We start from the raw sequence: 21,237 nt of genomic DNA on the forward strand, positions 1-21,237 counted from the left end.
GTTTACTGTGTGGAGCATGAATTGAGGAGTTTATTTTCTCTCCCAGACAAACATGTTGTTCTCTTTGGGGAGCTGAAAATGCCAGCTTGTGGTCTACAAAAAGGCAGCTCTGGTTGTAAAACGTGTATATCTGCAAGTCTTTCTACAAACTTAAGTCCCTTCTTTCTTACTTTCTTGGTTTGTATTTCAATCACTGTCACCCTTAACTAAACCTCTCAGAATCTCATAATCTGTCTTTTCACTCATGTAAAGATGAAAGTGCAGATTTGTTCTCTTTCCGTCATTCAATAAGCAACAATACCATAGTTTATATACCATTTCTTTATAAAGCACATCCTATAGCCCTAACCTTAACCGTAACCTTAAGTCTAACCCAAACAGACATAATTAAAAGGCTTTTTATATGCTCTCAAAACCCAGCCTGCCTGCCTACCACAATACTGTGGTTTTGTCAGGCTGGTTTTCTCTCCCATCAGAGAGGTTGTAAGAGAAAAAAACTGTACACTTACAGTTGTTTTAATAACTAAAATAAATCAACTCTTATTCATCTGCTCAGAATGTTTTCTAAATGTATGTTCTGTAACTATGAAATTATTTTTCTCTCAGTTTAATTTATGTCAGTACAACAACAAAAAAAGTCTTAGAAATGAAAGTTAAACTCTAGCTGGCAAACTCTTCACTGAGGATGTTGTGAATGTGTGAATTCCTTGAATAAATAAAGTTAAATAGTACATTGCATATGTAAATTAAATATATATAACCTTATATTTCATTGTCTGAAATGTAAAAACAATAATGTATCTTTTTAGTTTTTTGGATGTCAAGATGTCAATTTGGTGACTAATGGGGGAGGGGGGGAGGGGCAAAACTACAATACTGATTTTAAATAAAGTGCTTTGTTCAATTTAAACTCTTCTTACCTTACCTAATCTAGATGAGAAGCAAAACTTTGTGGCATTACTACACTTTCTTTAAAACAATGATTTTTAAAAAAAATACCTGATTAACTGTTAAAAACTATTCAAAATGCATTGTACTACAGTGTTCCCCTGTAACTTAGTGAGGTTTATATAATGGCATACAGTATTCAAAAGGAGCACCAATACTACAGGGATGTAAAAAGTATAGAATCTGGGTAAAATAACGCCTTAAATTTATACTATTTATTTATGCTTGTGCAGTAGATAAGTTGATGTTTTTTTGCAACCGAAATTACAACTATTTTTTTTTATACTTTCTTTTTTTCTTTTTTGTTTTGTTTTATATCTTTTATCTTGGGAATAAGATTTCCCAGGAGCACCAGCTTCCCCGTTGTCTCTGCGACAGATTAGTTATAGCAACATTAAGGTCTTTCATGCGTATATGTTTTGAATAACTAACTTAAGTTACTAGTAGTCCTCATTCACCAAAAAACAGTAAACTTTGAATCAATATCCAATATACTCTTATTTAACTAGAGTAAAAAACATGTTGAGCTGACAGGCACCTGTTCCACTCTTGTTGTCATTGGCTGTTTTAGTTGAGAATTGAGTCTTTGCAATAGTCGCTTCTGTGATGTGATGTGTTCATGAATATTTTATCCACATCTGCCAAGGAGATGGACAGGTGCCATCTTGCTTGTCCTCTGGAAATGTGGATCCTAGTGTCCCAAGAGCCTGGGGCCATCAACCTCAGTCCACCCTGAGAAGTGTCTTGGCCCCACTGGAAGGGCCTTTGTACTGGGTCCTGGGATGGGCTACACAAAGTTGTTGGTGATTTGCCGCTGGTGCTCAAACAGGTCTTCAATCTCTGCACTGTATGCGTCTCCTTTAAGGAAAAACAATACGGTCATCAGTAACAGTTAAGGGAAAATGAAGGGAAATTTAATAAGAGAAAAAGGTTTTGTGCTCTCACCTGCATGACATCCGTACATGTAAGCTCTGTGGCCATCGTACTTGCACCGACATCTCATGACATTGTTCATGAAGTCAGACTCAGCCATGTCCATTGAGGGGTTTACTTCCACCTGAAAAAAGGACACAATGTATGCTGACACTGAGAGCTGATTCAATATATCAATATGACCTGCAGCTGCTTACATCATCATCATCATCATCATCATCACAGCAAATGTTTATTAGAAAACTGGGAGGATTTATAACTGTGTTGTTCTCTATTGTATCTGTTACTACAGTACATCTCTAGCTGGACAGGCACATGGACAAACAGGGAAGGAGTCCTCTCTCTACAAACTGAGAAAGTGTTTTAAAATAAAGAGCAGTTGGATGTAAAATTGTTAAAGGGTCTGTTATTAAACAGCACTCTGGCTGGTAATGTTTTTTATAGTCAATCCCTAATTCATCTATAAAAGTTGGATGACTTTTCCATACAGTATTTCTATTTGGAAAGATAAATACACTATACAGTACAATACTCTCTCATGAACACAACATTGAAATTATATTCACTTGGCAATATATAGCTAAGCATATGGCATTGTGTCATGCAAAGCACACAACATACTGGTAGATCTTTGAGGAAAGCCCATTGTAAAATATTTTATGTGTGCAGGGAAACATATAACAAAGACCATGGTGCCCACACAAAACATGACAACTGGCTGCAGAAGAGCTTACACAACTGTATAGCTCAGGTTAATGGAATTTGTTGAACCTAAGTTTAGCTCCAACAGAGGAGAAATCGCCTCTCTTCTCACACTACACATAGTTTAGTCATTATTATTGTATACCTATCTTTAAATTGAAGTCTTTTGCAACAGAGTAGTTATGCATAAGCATGTTTATGTTTTTGAAATTGGACTTATTCTGAGTGCTGCCATACTCTGTGCTAATAGCCTGTTATTTGCAGAGCAGCTTTATAACTGCTGATACAACCATTCTCTTAATCTGGTCTGGTGATAATATGAGAAGCCATTTACTCTAATAGCTGCCCTGTAAACTGCTACACCCACTTTAAGTACAGGTTACAAACAGCTACAGGGAGAAAGGATGCAAACTATACTATAAAAAGGAGAAAACTTTAAAAAACTGTGAAAACTATCTCTTAATTTTTCAGGGTAAATTACAGTGTTGGACTTGAGTGTGCTAAGCTTTTGCAGAGGTCTGGTTCAGTGACAGAATGTGTTGCTCAGTGAGAAAGTGGCTATAAAAATAAAAACAGGGCAGGAGGAATTCCTTGGTGGCAAATTAGCCGTTCCTAATGGAAGAGGGCACTAAGCGCTGGTTCACTAAAGGGAGGCAATGGTTAATGGGTAATTGCTGTGTTTTATTAGCACTGGAAGGTTCAAGTGTAGGCTGGTTGAATCTTTCTGTAAAGCTCAGGGTCAGAAAAGTCAGGCATTATCTGCACTTCACTAGTTAAATGAAAAGTGCTGTTTGTATTTTTCCAGTTCTGCATAATTTCTGTTTTTCTTTTCTCTCAGTTGTTCTTCTCAGCAAAATTCAGTTAGTTCCTTTAGTGCTGGTCTCCTCAAAAGCCCCTGACCTTTTAACCTTAAGTAGCCCTTTGAATTTCTCATTCTCTCATATATATTTATACTATTTCTGTCCTACTCTATCATTCATTCTTCCTTTCAGCCTACACACTGTGTGCCGTAGCAGTGTGCCACTTCATAATGACACCCGGCTCAACATGCTTAAAATACATCCAGGCTGCACACATGTTTAAATGTAAGTCTGGCATGTCTATTACTAGTACATTAAATGAATCCATGTTCAATAGAGGACAAAGAGGTGTAATTACAAAGATTGAGTTTGACTTCTCAGGCAAACTGGGGTAACAGCAGCAATTATCAGACAGTGACTTATACTGTAACCAGTCTCCAACAGCTGGGAGGCAATTGGCAGCGTGCTAAGCTCTGAAAGACTGCTGCATACCATGGTGGGATGAACAGTCTGGACTGGATATGGCGGATAACGGGAAATGCCCTTGATGTGTTTTACTCTAGTAGCTACAATGACTTGACTGATTGACTGGGTTAAAATAATGACAGACAAAGAGATGGTTGAGGTGGAATGTGAGGACTAAGGGAGGTCATAATGTTTTACCAAAATAGATAGAAACCAGACAAGAAGTCCACTCGCAGAACCTATGACCACCTTTCTTATCAATTAAACCTTTGGCCACTTTCATACTGTATCTGTAAAGTAAATATGAATCTATAGCCAGTATCCGGTTAACTTAATTTAGCATAGCGACTAATTGACTAACATGTTATATCTCATTTGTTTAAACCTCCCAGTGAGGACAAGACTCCAGGAAGTCACTACACCTACCCATGAAATACTCCATAAAACCACATCATGTCGTCTTTACTCTTTAGTTTTTGTATGGATTTAAAAAAAATAGATGTATGTTAATTAGTGACTATTATTAGGTGGAGTTGTGTTTGTTTTTCTGACTCAAATAAGCACAAAATGAAAGTTTAAAGAACAAAAAGAACAGGTTGAATTAAAGCCAAATCTGCAGGAGTGGAGGAGTGAGAGAAATAAAATGACCTCTCACCTGGAAGATGTAGTCTCCTGGCCGTACATCTGTCATGTCAACCCACTGACAGTCGATGTCGTGGCGATAGGTGTCCCAGCAGCCCACAGAGATACCTTGGTCACCCATGTTGTAGCAGGAGAACCGCTTCTGGAGTCCTAACACACACCCCAACCCAACAACACTATCAATCACATCATCAAAGCTCATTTAATGCTTGGCACTCCCTGTTATTTTTAAGAGCCTTTGGCCTCCTGAATTTCTATAGACCACATATAAATGCTGCTTTTTCATATGAGCTAATGTATTTCATCCAAGATATAACAAGTAAATGGAGAGTGAACAAACAACATCAGCAACGATCTAATACATTAACCACAAAGGGAAAATCTGAATAGCTTATATTGATATTAATTTCCTGTCACTAATGGGTAAGAGTTTTTTTTTTTTGTTTTTTTTTAGGATCCATGAATGGTGGTGAACATTACCGTCAGGGCAGTAAGTATCCTCCAGACAGAAACTGGCCTTGTGTCCCTCTGCAACCCTGGTGCCATTCAGAGTCAGCAGGTCGTAATGTGTGAACACCTCAATGCTGTGGTAGTGCCTGAGAAGACAGAGGGGGAAAACCCAGGTGAGAGTGTGTGCGTGTGCATGTGTGTGTATGTGTGTTTCCGCAAGTATATGCATTTACACTAAATGAACACTGGTTCCCTATGGCTTGTCGCCTAATGACCTCACTGCTTGAACATGAGCGTGGGTGTCACCGTAACACCTTTCACAGAAGCTTGTTTTAGCACCAGCTGTTTACTCATTCTCAATGAATGGAGGGCTTTGAAACACACAACCATAGCTCTGATGTGTTGTTGTAGCAAACTGTGGCAGACCTGACTGTGCACGGCCTACCCTGTCCATTGTATTATGCCCGACCTGTGGTAAATGGCTTGGTTCAACAGTCATTTCCAGACACGTGCTGCAGGGCTGCTAATGAATCTGGAGAGATGACAACACTGTTTCAGGCCACCCATAACTCGCTGGGACACATCTCACACAGCCAAAACTGTGGGCTCCAAAAGGGTCCTTCTTCTCTCAGCGTCAAAGTGCTCTCATCATCTGACAAGAAACTAACTAACTGAGTAAAGTATGCTGAGAGGCAGAGTGGAATGTGTTAAAAGTATGCCTGAGGAAAATATGTCCTCTATTTACAGATAATGGACAAAATACTCCCAAAGCCTGCTGACAGACAAAGGCTCTTATGTTAAGCTTGTGTTGCATGCTACCTACTGTCCCCTCATCAAACCATATGTGCACAAATGTCTAAATATATTTTTTATAAACATATGTACCAGTAATGGGAAAAGGGGAGGGAGTGGGAGGGGGGCTTGGGGTAACAGATTGTGTTCATGTTGTTGTACTACTGAAATATCTGTGACACGAAAATCCTCAATAAACACAATGTTAAAAAAAAAGGCACAGAGATCACACTTAGACATGTTTTCTTTCCTGGTAGCAATTAAATGCAATTAAATTAAATATAGCTCAAATTGCTCACTGTGCAGGTAGTTATATCATTAATGCAAATACAAGAAAAAAATGTATGACAAACAGGTGTTTCACAAAATATTTTTGGCAACCTTTCACACCTGAAACCACAACTCACCTGTATCCAGGACACTCTAAACTGCAGTTTCCCCAAACACACATTTAGAATGACCACATGTGCAACCACAACACCCCATATATATAGTAAGTAGTTAAACAGTTCTTTCCATTGCAACACACCTAAGCAAAGTAACACTGCCAAAAACCATTGTTGGATGCTCTACCTGTGACACTGGTGCCATGTCCAGCTATCCTTTGTTGCTTTTGGTCTGAAATCGGATCTGCCCAGGTTCATAATGCGTGATGAGAAGCGCAACAGGCGTCGATGGCCATAGGGCCAGTTCATCCTGGCAGCGGAAGAGGACAGACAGTTCTCCTCATGTGCACAGGTCAGCAGGTGGAGGGGTCTGTCTTCCAGGTAGGCTGTCTCCTGGACCAGTTGGGCATCCAGAACAAGGTCAGGTGCGGCTGAAGCAGGACGGATGTGACAGGATGTGTTAGGATTAAATGAACCAGAGGAGGAGATGGAGAGCTACAGCAAGATGGTTTGGCTTACTGTCTGAGCAGCTGACTCCAGCGGCCTTAGTTTCACCTCCTCGAGGGCAGTGGACATGGTTGTTGCGGCGACACTGTTGAATCGAAAGCTCTGTGCCGACACAGTGAGATCCACTAAGAATCACTTCAGCTGCATTTGGGTCACCGGACCAGTACCAGGTCTCCTGTTGGAGGCAGAGGCAGGGTGGGGTCATAGGACATAGATAGCTTGTCAGGGTTTTTTTTTTCATTAATGAGAAATATCATAGTGTAATACCACACTGACTTCAGGGGCTGTGACTATGGATTGACCTCCATTTGTTCATTTGTTTGATCATCTGTTTATGTCCTTTCATCAATAAGTCAGACAGTGTTGATAGGATTTTGACAAATCTTGGAGGAATGACGCCTCTGACCACACTAATTGGTCTAGAGGTGGGAGTACTAGATTGTTTGTTCATTCAGGGCATCATGTCCAAGATCTCTAACAGTGATGATACAACTTTGAGGGAAGTTGTGGAAGTATACTCTGGCATTTACTAAATCACCCTGACTTGCTGAAATGTGGTGCAACAACCGTCGTGCTCAGGTGGATTCTTACCTGATGTGCACTGGCAGCAAAACCCAGACCCAGCTGTCTGCACACCACCATGGCTTCATTGATGCCCCAGTTCTCACTGCAGACAGAACCCCAACGCTTACGGCCCCCAACCTCCATCAAAACCTCGACCCGGCCTTCTGATGGGAGTCTACCACCAGCCAACCGCACCTAGAAATCCATCAATATTAGGGATTAAAGGATTAGGTGATGCTTTATCAGTAGAAGGTGATATGTGTACATGTTGTGATGGTGTAGTTTCTATACCATGTTCTCTATGCCAGTCTTAGGGACATTACAGCGTACTGAGGCATCCTGGCTGTGTTTGAATGTCCACGGTTGGACTTCCTGGAAATAGCAGTCTAGGATGGAGCGTTCTGTCCCCATACACTGGACACTGTTCATGTGGATAGGTCCTGTACCTGTAGAATGAGATGTGGGAGATTTAATGACTGTACTGAAATCAAAAACACAGCAGGAAAATACAAGAAGGGACATAACTGAAGAGCAATATTTCAAGGGCTGTTTAGGGCCACACTATAAAGGTAGAATTGCGCATAAATACAAAGAAGAAGAGACTATGATTTGCGCTTGTAAATGGTGAAGTAGTGAAGCAAAATAGTAATCGCAACTGTAATTCACAACTTGTGAAATTACATTTTGGGATTTGCAATTGTAACGTCTGATCTGCAAAAGATCACAGCCTGGTCACTTGGCTTTACAATGTTGTCCAACAATGTTGCAGCAGATTTGTAGACAGGCAATATTTTGATAAACTGACTACATATTGGGAATCTACATAGTTTCTTTCTCCCTTGAAAAAATATGAAATCTTATTATTATTATTATTATCTTATTAATGTGACTTATTAACAGTCACATTAATAAGATTTCATAACAGGCCCAATGCATTTTGGGATAGTTTATTACATCGAGGGTTGCGGTATGTTGAAGTGAGCATGGTTTGATCTAAACTGGGATGGAAAAATGATAGACCTGGCCAATGACAGACTGCCACGTAGTAGATGCATGTGGTAAAACAGACACAACTTAAGGTTTCTTGAATACGTTATAAGTTGTGTATTGCAAATCGTGAGTTGCCTTTCTTTCATTTGTGGCACACTCCGTTTGAGAGAAACATGCCAAAAATGATTCTACCTTCATACCACCCAACAAAGACACAATGGCATCAACAGACTTTATCACGCAAAGGAGTGTGCATGCACACAAGTACACTCTGTATTTCTTTAACGTGAGTATGCTTTCTCTACTTAAGCGTCTAACCAACTATAAAAAGTTCCTATCTCTCATGACAAAATACTCCTGCAAGCCAAGCAGCAGTACCACCACCATCTACTCTGGGGATCTGTCACACATCATTACCATCATTCTGTTGCTTTGAGCACAACAACAATAACATTGTGTGTAGTCCACCACCCTGGGCGATCAAACAAGGCCAAATCTGTGTCAACAAAACAAGACTCAGTAAAACTTTCACTTGTATTCGTTTGTCTTTTAAAACCAGATAATCTCTAAACAGCAAAGAAAATGGTGGAAAGAACACTCAAGATTTTGACAGTATATGAAAACAGGGCAAACTATGGCTTCTTTGTTTTCTTAAGACAAAAGACTGTAAACTGCAAACTCAGAAATGTGGTAGCATTGAAATAAACAAAACCATAACCACATACCCACATAGGAGGCAAGAGAGAGAAACCGAGAAAGATGAGTGAAAAGGAAGATGGTTGAAAGAGCAGGGACTAGATTGCAGCCTAAGTCATTCTGCCTCTGTGTTGGTTTTGGTAGATTGAAGACCTGCTTCCATACTGGTCACCATGCGTGGGTTCATACTTAAAAAGACACATCTAAACCACTTCCGTCTCTATCTGTATGGTAAAGGCCACAAGCTAAATCCAAACTCCCAGTGTTTAAGTTATCAAGACAAATAAGGGTCCCACTCAAGGGATTCTCAAAATGAACAGTGACATGCTGTATTTAAACCTTAGTTTGGGAAATCCACGAAAACCCAAAATAAATTCCAAGAAATTGGCCACACACACTTTACATTCACACAAACACACAAGCTTTTCGGGTGTTGAACTCCCTTATGTACTGTATGTATATTAAATTGTACTTCAAGGGTAAAATTACACGGTAAAATAACAATGTTGGTCAAGAAAGGAAATAGAAACATTGTCCCTGTAATTTAACTTGCTGATGGTGATGAGAAATGCAATGATGATGGGAGTTAGATGGGTGGCATATGGAGTTTGCACAGAGCTTAGAATATTTTCTTCACTTTCATTCTCCCTGACATTAGTTTCCAAAATGATCAAACCATGAACTTCTACAAAATGTTGATGATTGACAGCAGATACAACTCAGACAGCAATTATGAGGCATAATAAAAACGTGCTATATCTTAAATGTAGTATTTACAAGAAATAAACTGAGCTTGATGACCGCATAGTTTGAATTGGCAGATGGCACTGATCATTTGGAGAGATTAGAAAATTGAGTTACAGAGATGGAAACAGGGTAAAATCGGTCACATTCTTGAGAATAGCGTAAATAGTTGGTTGGTGGTTACAAGGGAAACCCTGTTCTTTTCCTCTCTGAAATTACACTCCATTTTAGGAACATTAATGCAGTGTTTGTTGTGTTTTTCTTTCCATGTAACATATTTTGCTATGCCTCTAACAAGATTTGTAAGCAACTTTGTGTCATTGGATAGATGACAGATGGATAGATTTTCTTCACCAAGTGCTAAAATCATGTCGGTTTGTAAATAGCTCTGCCAGCCTGTGGGCGCTCAGATGGTAGAAGCCAACAAGAATCTAAATCATGTTTCTTTGTCAACATGATTTCAAAGCTGATGGACAAGTTGTAAGCTGATAGTTAGTGTGTGTGTGTGTGTGTTTGCTTGTATATCACACCTGCATGTAAATGCATTTGTGCAAGCGTTTCAAACATATCTGATGAAAGATAGAAGCTCTACCACCCTGTTGACCCAGTGGACCACAACCTTTATCACCTTATCACATTTGATCATCATAAATAATTCAGTGCTCTTCTGTGGGGTCTTGTTGACTGTTGGCTGAAAGATTTGATAGAAATCATGGATTTTTTTTCTCTGAGGTGCTGACAGAAAGCAAGTGTACCTGAGTGTTAAGTAGCGTGATTTGAAGAATGTATTATTGGCTATCTTTATATATACACATATACACACATATGTATGTATGGTTTCTTTTTTAACTCACTTTTCACTCACTCACTTTTTCAGGACTCCTTGCCTTGGTGAGTTTGCTCTATTAAAGATAGTTCATGTCTATTCCAACAGTATATAGACCTATATTTATGTGGCCTTCAAACACATGGAAAATTATATGTCACAGTAAAAATGTCTAACAGGCTGCATGTTAAAGAAACGAAGCTGCGAGGCGCCTTTGAAGTCCAATCATCCTGCAATGGCAGTGTATATGTAAGACAGAAACAGACAGAAAGGGAGAGTACTGTGGGTGCCAGTGTTGGACTGAGAGCAAGAAAGAGAGAGCATATATGTGTGTGCATAGTAAGTGTGTGAATCACCAACCCAGGAAACACAGTATAGGAAACCTACATTTCCAGGAGCGAGACAGGAGTAATATGAGGTAAATTAGAGGGTAAACCTGCCATTTGTCAAACCAAACTACAGCTGCAGAGCCACATCTTAATGTTATAATTTTGAGACTGATTTTATTGCACACACACATGCAAAATATACATGCTGGCATGTGCACGTGTGTACTTACACAAATGCAGTTTTGTGGGTAGGAGAATCTATTTTAGGTAGAAAATTGAATGCTTTTTAGCTCCTCCCTGCCAATTAAACACCTCTGCTTCAGACTGCTGGAACCACGATGAACCTGAACCCTGACCCAACAAGTGAAGGTGCTAATTGAAACCAGACTATATGGTTATACGTTTGTAAAGTCTCCTTTGAAGAGTCAGATTTAGTTCTGTTAGAGTCATCAAAAAGAAAGGTAGCATGAATGACATCATCTACAGAAAACCCATTTGAAGAGGTTAAAAGGTAAAGAAAAAAAAAGGACCACTTGAACACATACAAAAATACTCTCTGTATGATCAAGTGAACAGCTAAACCAGCAGATTGTCATCCCACATTTCATCCTGATCAGCATGATTAGAGAGTACACCCTATCCTGAGGCATGGGGAGGCTGTTCTCACATCTCGTAAGGGTGGGGACACCACTGGCGCAGCTGAACACAGAGTAAATCTGTGTGTCACCATTGCTGGAAATTTGAAATCGAAGGAAAAAAGACCACAGCTTGCTTGAAGCTAGCAAGATTATGTCTGTGACTTTAACTATCAAATGCCAGTGTATACCACTGTGGCTTATACTATTACATTTTGTGTGTGTGTTTGAGTGTGTCCACATGCACATGTGCACAGTGTTTGGGCAGCTGGTAGCCTTGGTTAAGAACTCACGTAATCACAGCTGGGCATACTGCAATCAACACATTTGCAGTTTCACAAGGTATTAAAGGGAGACAGACAGACACACAGACATTCTCATACATTATCTGATCAGCCGTGGCAGACGGGTGCAATGTCTAAGATAAGCAAAAGACTAGAAAGGTCTCCTTTTCGTCTCTGGAAGACCATGACGCACAATAATCACGTTCAAACATCCAAACTGCAGATTCAAGACCAGATAAAATGGGAAGCTTTCAAGAAATTCCAGCTTTGTGTAGAAGACTCTCTGTAAAACAGCAGTGATCTTTCTCACCTTGACCCATAAAGGCTCCATGCAGAGCATCCTTGGCAGTACCGAAGCCCAGCTCTCTGCAAACCACACTGGCTGCATTTCTTTCCCACATGTGGTCCACAATGGTCCCCCATTTTCCTTCTCGGAGCACCTCCACACGACCTTCGCCCAGCCTTGGGCCGGCCTTCAGACGCACAGGCTGAACAAAGCAACAAAAGGGAGATTAGCAGAGCCTGTGCATAAGAACAGTAAATGCACACACTGTATGATTGTGCTACTGTAGACCTAATTTTGTTACATCTTACCACAACTGGATAAGGGGCCTGGGGTCTTCCTGAGGAGATGCGAGCAAACTGAGGTCCAGCAACACATTTGACCACTGCATGTCTCCCGTTCTTACAGGGTGTGGGGCTACGGGGGATTGACAGCTGCGCATGACACTCTGACAGGCTGTTCTCGCTGCCCAGACAGTGTACTTTTTCTACCCAGAATCCCTTCTTCTTTGCCATAATGCTCAGTCTAAAAAAAGAGTAGGAAGTCCATTTTGTATTAAACATTCTTAAATAAAGTTCAAGACATAATGACATAATGTAAATAAACATGGCTACCTTGTTGAAGGATCTGCAACTTTGGTATCCCATATTTTCCTGTAAAACAACAAAGAATAGAGATGGATGTTAGTTCTATCAGGTCTATGTAGTTACAAAGTTTTCTGGAACACACACAAATCACCCTGTGAGGTGACCTGAGTGACCGAACTGTGATGTAAAGAATGAATGACTGTAAGATATACTGTAGCATCTGCTGTTTGTTTTATATGTAACCTGGCCACACAGGAGAGTTTTCTGCCACAGTGAATATATATAGATTTACTATATATAGATTTACTTATTACTTAGGCACTTGGCTATTACCTAAAATTAAAAAAAAAATGAATCATACTGGTCCAAATATAATTTCTGCATATAAAACCACAATGAGTTGTGCATGTGGCTTTGTGGTGAGTGTAAAGTTAGGTATATTGATGGTAATGACTGGCATAATTCAAGGGAGAATTCACCATTCCTGTTCTCTCTCAGCAAGTTAACTTGTACAGTAGTGTGTATTTCCATCTGGAATGTGGGCTGCTGTGGTTACATGTAGAGAAAGTGGCCAGTGTATCATGTGTCCCTCAGCTATCAGGCAACAGTACACCTCAAATTTGTTTTTGCTTTTAAACTAACATGTGCCCTTTAGATATACAACTTTTGCATTGCTAGTTGTAACATAACAAAGACTTGTACATAACTACAGGATGTAAGAACTATAAAAGGATAAACACATGATATTTTGAACTATGTCGTAAACCTCTAAAGCCACAAACTAAAAAAAATCATGACATTCAACATCAGTGATGTATAACACTTCTGGGAAAACAGGGTTTGACCAAGCACGATATGCAAACAAAAACTCTGGCATGTCCGAGAAATACCAGAATAGAGATTTATGCACCAAGTAGGCTGGCTGACTCGGGCGAGCAGTGGAGAGGAAAGCCTTCTTTTCTCTTGGCAGACACGCCAAGCAGACATGCCACAGGTCATGCCAGAATGTCCTCAAATCATCGCAAAGTGCACACACCATCACAGGTGTTCACAGCAATCACACCGAAACACTCAGAGATACGCACGCTACAGTCTGATATTTTATCAGCCAATATTAGTACATTTTTCTAGAAAAAATACTCTTCAGAGCTGTACATTAGCATAGCATAACAACTGTAGGAGGATTAAATAGTTCTTTTTTTCCCCGTAACTACTAACACAGTGAGGAACTTCACTAAAACATACTCCAATGCTGATTTCAGTGGTATTCCCCTTTAAAGAAACAAACATGTCTGAGGATATTTCTATGAAAGCACAGGCAGGTAAATATTTGTATTTCTGACATGAAACAGCAGACATTCCTGTAAAGTTAAGGCACAAGTCTGAAAAATAAACCAAGGAAGTTGTTATCAAGAGACACATTGTCACTGATGTGATGTTATGTAGATGATTGCGTGAGGTCATGGGCTGCTGACTGTACACTTTCCAAAATCACGAAATAGCTTGTTTCCTGATGTTGTATGCAGTCAATGGGCCAGAAGAGACCTCCTCACTCTGTAGTCCAAATATAAACAACCCCTCATCAAAAATATGTGTTTGGTAAAGAAATATACTTCTTAATTAGTCTTAGAAAATGAGTACACTTTCATCTCAGCAGTAAAGGTGTTTTGTAAATTACAGATGCTATTTTTAAATTAAACTTTTTAAATGGACTTTAGCTGGTTGCTGGGACCCATTTGAAGTACAAATGCAGCTCAGCGCAATTTATGAACATCTGTAAAAGAAATTTCAATTGACTTAAATAGTCTTGCTTGTTACCACTTAAGACTATATCAAACATTTCACTCGCTGAGGCAGAAAAATCCCATAAAGTAAACATTTGAAATCACGTGCGCTAAATAAAGCCATATGTGATGTCACGAGACTAGCTGCAAATGCGACTGACACATTGTATAGACACTAACACTTGTTCTTTACAGTGTCTTGAACTACACTTGTAAAACATCTTAAATGTGTCTACCATGTGGCTCTGCAGTAACATGTCATCGAGGAGAGACACTGAAGAGTATGCACACATGTACAAACACATTTTCCCATAAGGCAAATATGACTTGTTTGTGACCTCACCACAGACCAATCGGCTAACCATTTTACTCTCTTGAGACAGAAACAGGCACTAACAAGCTATAAATGATACCTTCAGGTCTTTCATTTGACTTAATCACAGCACTGTTTGTTGATGTTTGATTTCTTATCAGGATAGTAAAATGCACACATACCACATTGTTAATATATAAAAAATGATAATTAACAGTTCTGTGTTCATCACAAGTAGTTTGAGGGCATTGGTCCACAGCTGTCTGCTTGTGCAACAAACAGCCACAGTATTAGTTTTCCACCTCCATAGTATTCATCAGCCTGCTTAACCAAACAGTGTATTCCAGCACTTGTTGTGGAGCCAAGAGAACAGAGGCTAATGATAGGGAGTCCCACCCACCTCTTAAAAGTATTACACCACTGTTTGGGCTTCATCACCCTCACACTGCTCACTGGCTTACTATCTTCTGATTTGTTAGAAAATAACCCAATTTTTAATACAGACTGGTGAAGGTCTGTCCCAAATAGTAAGGCAGTACTCACTGCTTGATTTGAAGTTTTGGGAGACATAAAGTGTCTAAAATATCTTAAAAGTAAAAAGTATAATCTTTTAGTTTAATCTGTTAGGGTTAGGGTTAGGTGTTTTTGATTATGTAACATTGAGAACAATTAGCCTTTTATTCCGTATATCAGGGGTACTAAATATGCTAAACTATATTACTAATAAACCTTTATTTACAACATGCTTATTAAGTTCATCAGTTAGAATTAAGTTGTCTGAAAATATGCTTTGCAGTCACATCAAGTGGACCTACTTAATAATGGACCTATTTCTCGGCTACAGAAAAAAAAAGCCAAGATAGAACATTTTATTTTCTTACAGAGTATAAGTGGAGTCAATTTGAAATATTTTATGAGGTTTAATTTTTCTCTCCTTTGACTATCTGAGAAAAGGATCTCGCAGGCCAGAATGAGGTGATTAAATCACTCTGCTTCAACTCTGTTTTGAAAGCTGGTTTCCACAGTCTTTTCCAAACCACAGAAAGAGCCACCGGCATGACTACAGAAATTAAAAGATGGGAAAATAAATTAGAGAGAAGATCATTTAGAAAGATCGGATAGGAAAACCAGAGTCGGTTACACAAAATATCACCCAAAGGGATGAAAATAATACCCGTGTCATAAAAAAATTTCAGCTAAAACATAATTAAACATAAAATGCTGGGTTAAGTCCCCAAATCACTATGGTGACAGAGGAAGACAGACAGCTGCTGACACAGCTGCCCTCACTGCAAACTGCAGCTGTAATTGGACATATTTCACACGAGCAAGCGAAAATCTGGCTCATCTGACTGCTGCTCTTGTTCTCTCCCTCCATCTCCTCTTTCTCTCATTACTCTCTTCCTCCTTCTTCGCCAACTCTGTCTTACTCTCTGTCACACACACGGCTATAATTGGGGGTGTTTTTTCACTCTCAGCAGAAACCCCGGAGAGCCTCAGTCCTGACCAACCTGTAATTACAGCATCTTCAGAGTCTCATCCAAGAGACACAGGCGGCAGAGAAACTTGCACAGTCCAGGATTTCTAAGAATGGACTGAGAGACTTGGAGCAAGGTGGAGAAACAGGGTGGAGTGTCACCAGCTAAATTTGGCCTAAATTTGCAATACAATCCTAAGCTTTTCTGGCACCCATTTGGAAGATGTTACATAAAAACTGAAAATCCTATAGTTTCTTGATGACATTTTGTATTATAATAATTAATTACCGTATGAATTTCAGTCAGATTAAAATCCTTACAATTACCCATACGTCCAGGCTGAAATAGCATTCCCTGTGCTAAGTGTTCTCTAAGTATTCTTGTCTTTAAAGTATTCTTTTGGTTGTTACTGCATGTCACATATGAACATCCCAATATGATAATACAGATAGGGATCCATCCTGACTTTAGAAACCAAATACTATTAGATAACTTAAGTAGAGCACTGGCATTTAAGATGTTGAGGCATGTGTATATCTTGAACCAATTTTAAGCCAAGAACAACACCTGGTACCACAGGTACTGATTTGATTTGGAAACAAACACATCATCGTGGTTCAGACTAATATAGCGCCTGAGGCTACAACAAAACACCAGATCATGCCCAGAACAGGCAAACCAAGATGTATCAAGTCATGTCTGCTTCATGCCAGAGACTTAATATGCAATATGACGCAATATGAAAAATCAACATAATAGCATATGTTTTCCCAAACCTTTCACTGTACATTTAGAAGATATGCTGAGTAAACTGTATTGTCCATTTTGTTATGGCCGAGACAAGAAGAGCTCAAGGAGTGCTATTATTTAAGATCTTTATCCTTAGAGGAGGATCTCAAAACAACATTCTGAAACTGCTTCCCTGCAGGCTTTAGTCCAAGCCCTTCAAGCTACAGCAGCCCTGTCCTCTGTCTCTCTTCTTGGTGAGCAGCCAAATTTCTTATGTTGCAGCCATGCAAATCTACCCACCTGACTCCTCACTCAACTATTACTTGTGCTTCCCATCTCCCATTCTTTGCATTAAGTGGCAAATCTGTACAGTGATAGGAAATCGAGAGAGTCATCACACCTGCAATGCGGGGAAGCTGTGCTCTAATAAATGATCCTACACAGATGGTGTACAGAGCCAGGCCAGGTTGTTCAGCGACAGCTCACACTGAGGACCTTTTATTGCTGAATATATGATGTCTGATGAGACCTTCCTCCAACAATAGAATCAAGTTATAGCATCACTGTGTTCCCAATAACACAGAGTTCAGTGGAGATATCTTAATTCAAGGGCAATGCAGACATACCCTCAGTGAGTGAATGTGCTCCAAAATGGGCATGTTGTTAAGTGAATAAAAACTTAGAAAAGTCTATAAAACAACTGAGTTCCCCCCTCAACAGGAACAACTTTTCAGCAGCAAGAGGAATCTAGCACCTACACTACAGAGCAGATGTTGCGGCCTGTCAACGGTTGGGTCAGACTAACCCTGGCCAAGAGAGGAAAGGAACAGCTTAACTGTGAATCATCTAGACACAGCAGCTCTTCAAGAGCCAGATCCAACTGGGTCCCCCCGTCCATTGAAGACAGTTAATGGTCAGACATTATTCATTCTTAAAATAGCACTGGAGTAATTTGCTAATGTGTGGTCGTCCTGCGGTTTTAGAGTAGCACCCTTCCAAAAACCACTGTCACATTTTTCAGCAGGAGAGGAAGTGCAGATTTGTGTCAAAAGGGCAAAAGGAGACACAATGCATTTAAGCAGATCTGCATTAGCACAGTGTATGCAAGAGAGTGTGCATGTGTAGACACTAGGGTTAGGTATTGAACATTACCACTTTTTTAAACAAAAAAATACCAAAAGTACTCAAAAGTGTTCTTTTCTTGATTTTAGAATGTGTTTTAGTAAGGAACAGTCTTAAATAGATGCTTAATGTTCAGACAAAATGTATTTAAGAAGTTTAGCTTACAAATAAAATATTATTCTTATTAAATTAAAAACAGTTTCTATGTTGCCTGAAGTAAAGATAGCATTGTTTTGCTTCTGATGCAGTAACAATGAATTTGAAAGGACAAGCCCTTTTACACACATACACACACACTAACAATGGCGGCTTGTCACACAAACTGTTGGAAGAGGATGTAAAAGTGAAGCGATGCATGGCTGACACAAGCCTGCATAGGCCGCCCTGCCAATAAGATGAGTCACTTCACAAAGACCCCCATTCCACTCTCCAATAGCTGCCTCAGTCTCACACCATGGTATCAATGGGACAGTTAAAGGACAATCAGCAGTGATATTACACCTCAGCACAGGAATCTAAAAGTAAAAGTGGGGCTGTTTGTCTTGGAGCTGCAAGCTAAAGATAGCATCAGAGAGAGACAGGGAGCGAGAATAAGAGAGAGGCAATGAGGTGAGCAGAGGTGATTTGCCTAGAGAGAGGTGTAAAGAAAGGGCAGTAGAGAGGGGACAGAGATTCCTTTATCATCATCCTGAGGCTGAGGAGAGGACGAGGGGGGGGGGGGGGGGGGCATGGAGAAGAAGTGGCTGTGGTAGGAAGATAAGCTCGACAAAAGGCCTTTATTCACTTAGGCTTTAAACGGGATGCCACTGTTTGTTTTTTATTCTTGAGGATGTATTTTTATTCATCTAACAATGGGATGAATGGCGTAGCATCTCGCCCTTCTGACCTACAGTCAACAGCCAATCTAATAACTTTGAGTTCATGAAAGTCAGTGTTGTGTTGTTCTCATTGGAGCTTGCAGGGTAAGATTCATACTCACTTGTATGTTCTCACATTGTGAGGGATAGCCTCTGGAAAGCCAAGCATCCCGCACACAACTCTGCTGCTGTTGAGACTCCAACCCAAGTCACACACCTGCCTCCATCTCCCAGCGTGCTTCACTTCCACCGCACCCTCTGTAACCAGGCTCTTCCTTTTGGTGGCCATGAGGATGGGCCGAAGACGCACCTCCTCAATTTGCACCTTACCCTTAGGGAGAGTGAACAATAACAATTGCTGTTACAAAAGAATAACTCACAAATGAATCTACCTGTGATGTGGCATTTATCAGAGGAATGCTTCTGTACCTGGTGCTGGTGATGTCGTTGAAACCTGGGGACCTCTTGCGGATGTCCGTTTCCATGATAGTTGTATCCTGGATGCCTGCGGGAAGCCACGAGGCCTTGCCATTGTGGTGCAGGGCTAACATTGGGCCTTATGGCGTTGCTTTGGCCTCTACTGGTTGTCTGATCCAGCCTGCGTTCAGGGGTGCACACCACTCCCAAGTCTTCAGAATGTTTACAGTCATTCACCCCCCAGCCATTGTGCTTGCAGTCCTTCAAGGACTTCTCAGAGCCGTCACAGCGTACATTGTCCATCCATATTGGGCCTTGTGAAAGGATAAACAATTCATTACTACATTCATTGTGATTTTCATTGATTTTTCAATAGACAGACTGAGCAATGCATCTACACTAGGGCCCAAATCAGACCCTAAACACCTAACACTTGACTTTTACTGTCAGACTGATTTAGGGTTGCACTTCAGTGGTGTGTTTAGCAGTAGATACACAGTATGGCAGGGTGCTGTAGATCCTGCCCCACTCAACCTTCTCTTTAATTTGGATTTAAAAGCAGCAGTAAAGAATGTTCATGAACTACAGCAAGTGTTGCAATACTCTGCCAAGCTTATGCTGTCATTATTCTGAAACAAATGCCTGTTTTCGGCCCATATATTTGCTCTGCCAGTCTGCCAGGCAACCTTAACGAGATGTAGGCTCCGATCCCACAACAAGTTATCTTTGTCACTTTATGATGCTAGTTATTTTGGATGTCTTAATTGGTGGTTTGTTCATGAAGCCATGCACATGTGTGTTGCTGGGAAAGTTTTAGAGAAGACAGGGTAAACTGGTCAAATATGGTTGCCTGTTAAAGGGTTATTAAATCTAATAAATTTACTGTGTCGAATGGGCCTTTTTCAGGACAGATATTTCTTGTCATTACAGGAAAAGGACAGGTGTAATAAATAACTATATGGTGTATCAGTAAACTTTGCACAGTGGTGGGACCTTGAAACTATAAACTAAATGGAGCGCAGTCCTTGTTAAACTTGTGGCTTTCCTTCTACCACATGTTAAAATGTAGTGAGAAAGACCTATCATTTTGTTATCACTCGCATCCAGTCAGTCTCGCTTTTGGCCTGCAGTGACTTTTGGCCTTTCACAGTAGAATCTTTGACCACCATAAAAATCGCTTTATTGAATATGGCACCGGAAGTCCTCTCACCTGCTCCTTCACCATACTTGGCGCTGTGCGCCCACGTTATACCACCCTGGAAACCAAGCTCCCGACACACCACGTTGGCCAGTTTGATGTCCACTTCGTCATCACAGACAGTCCCCCAGGTATTGTTGTGCAGGACCTCCACGCGTCCCTCGTACGGTTCTCGTGCAAAGTTGCCCATCAGACGCACCTTGGCGGGCGGCGCACGAGCCGACCTGCGCTGGTTAGACGTGGTCCGGCGGGGTTCAGCACGAGCGGGGCAGGAGAGGGACAGCAGTAGCAGCAAGAGGCAGCAGCTCAAGCAGAGGGTACGGGTCATCATGATGGAGAGGAGGGGGTCTGAAGGGAAAGGTTGAAACACTGTTTGATTCAATGTGTACCACTTTTATTGAAGTAGTTCTAGTTACTTTAATTCATTTCGTGTTCAATTGACCAGTGAGGTCATTTAACTGACTTGTCAATTAGGTTTTCGTTAAAAGCTACAGGCTCATTTGCCTGTGACGAGAAACATCTATCAGTTTTAGATGTAGTACATCCTGAGGCAAACTACTGCGCATTAAGACTGAGTAATTCTCTTCAAGTTTAACAGCCAGCAGCAGCAGAGCAGAGGCCTGATTATTTAAAAGACCAACGGTGACATCGTCTGGACAAAACAGTTCAGGTAGTCAACTCAGTGGTATACTGTATATCTTTACTCTTATCAAGATGAATGATGTGCTGAGACACTTACCATTGCAGTGATAATTTATCTGTTAACAGTCTGAGAG

General features: G+C 40.5%; 1 protein-coding gene across 1 annotated transcript; it reads right to left on the reverse strand.

Annotated features, from left to right (window-relative positions):
* Positions 1–1,735: 1,735 nt before the first annotated feature.
* On the reverse strand, positions 1,736–20,792 carry loxl4 (lysyl oxidase-like 4). The gene is made up of 14 exons (XM_053332785.1): positions 20,474–20,792; positions 19,276–19,577; positions 18,969–19,177; positions 12,591–12,629; positions 12,288–12,501; positions 12,004–12,181; positions 7,481–7,635; positions 7,217–7,384; positions 6,638–6,800; positions 6,306–6,549; positions 4,971–5,086; positions 4,504–4,640; positions 1,894–2,005; positions 1,736–1,806 (listed from the first exon to the last, which is right to left on the reverse strand). The coding sequence occupies exons 1-14, from the start codon at positions 20,790–20,792 to the stop codon at positions 1,736–1,738; spliced, it is 2,427 nt and encodes an 808-aa protein (XP_053188760.1).
* Positions 20,793–21,237: the final 445 nt, after the last annotated feature.

The sequence above is a fragment of the Scomber japonicus genome, chromosome 14 (assembly GCF_027409825.1).
Source record: "Scomber japonicus isolate fScoJap1 chromosome 14, fScoJap1.pri, whole genome shotgun sequence".
Classification (NCBI taxonomy): domain Eukaryota; kingdom Metazoa; phylum Chordata; class Actinopteri; order Scombriformes; family Scombridae; genus Scomber; species Scomber japonicus.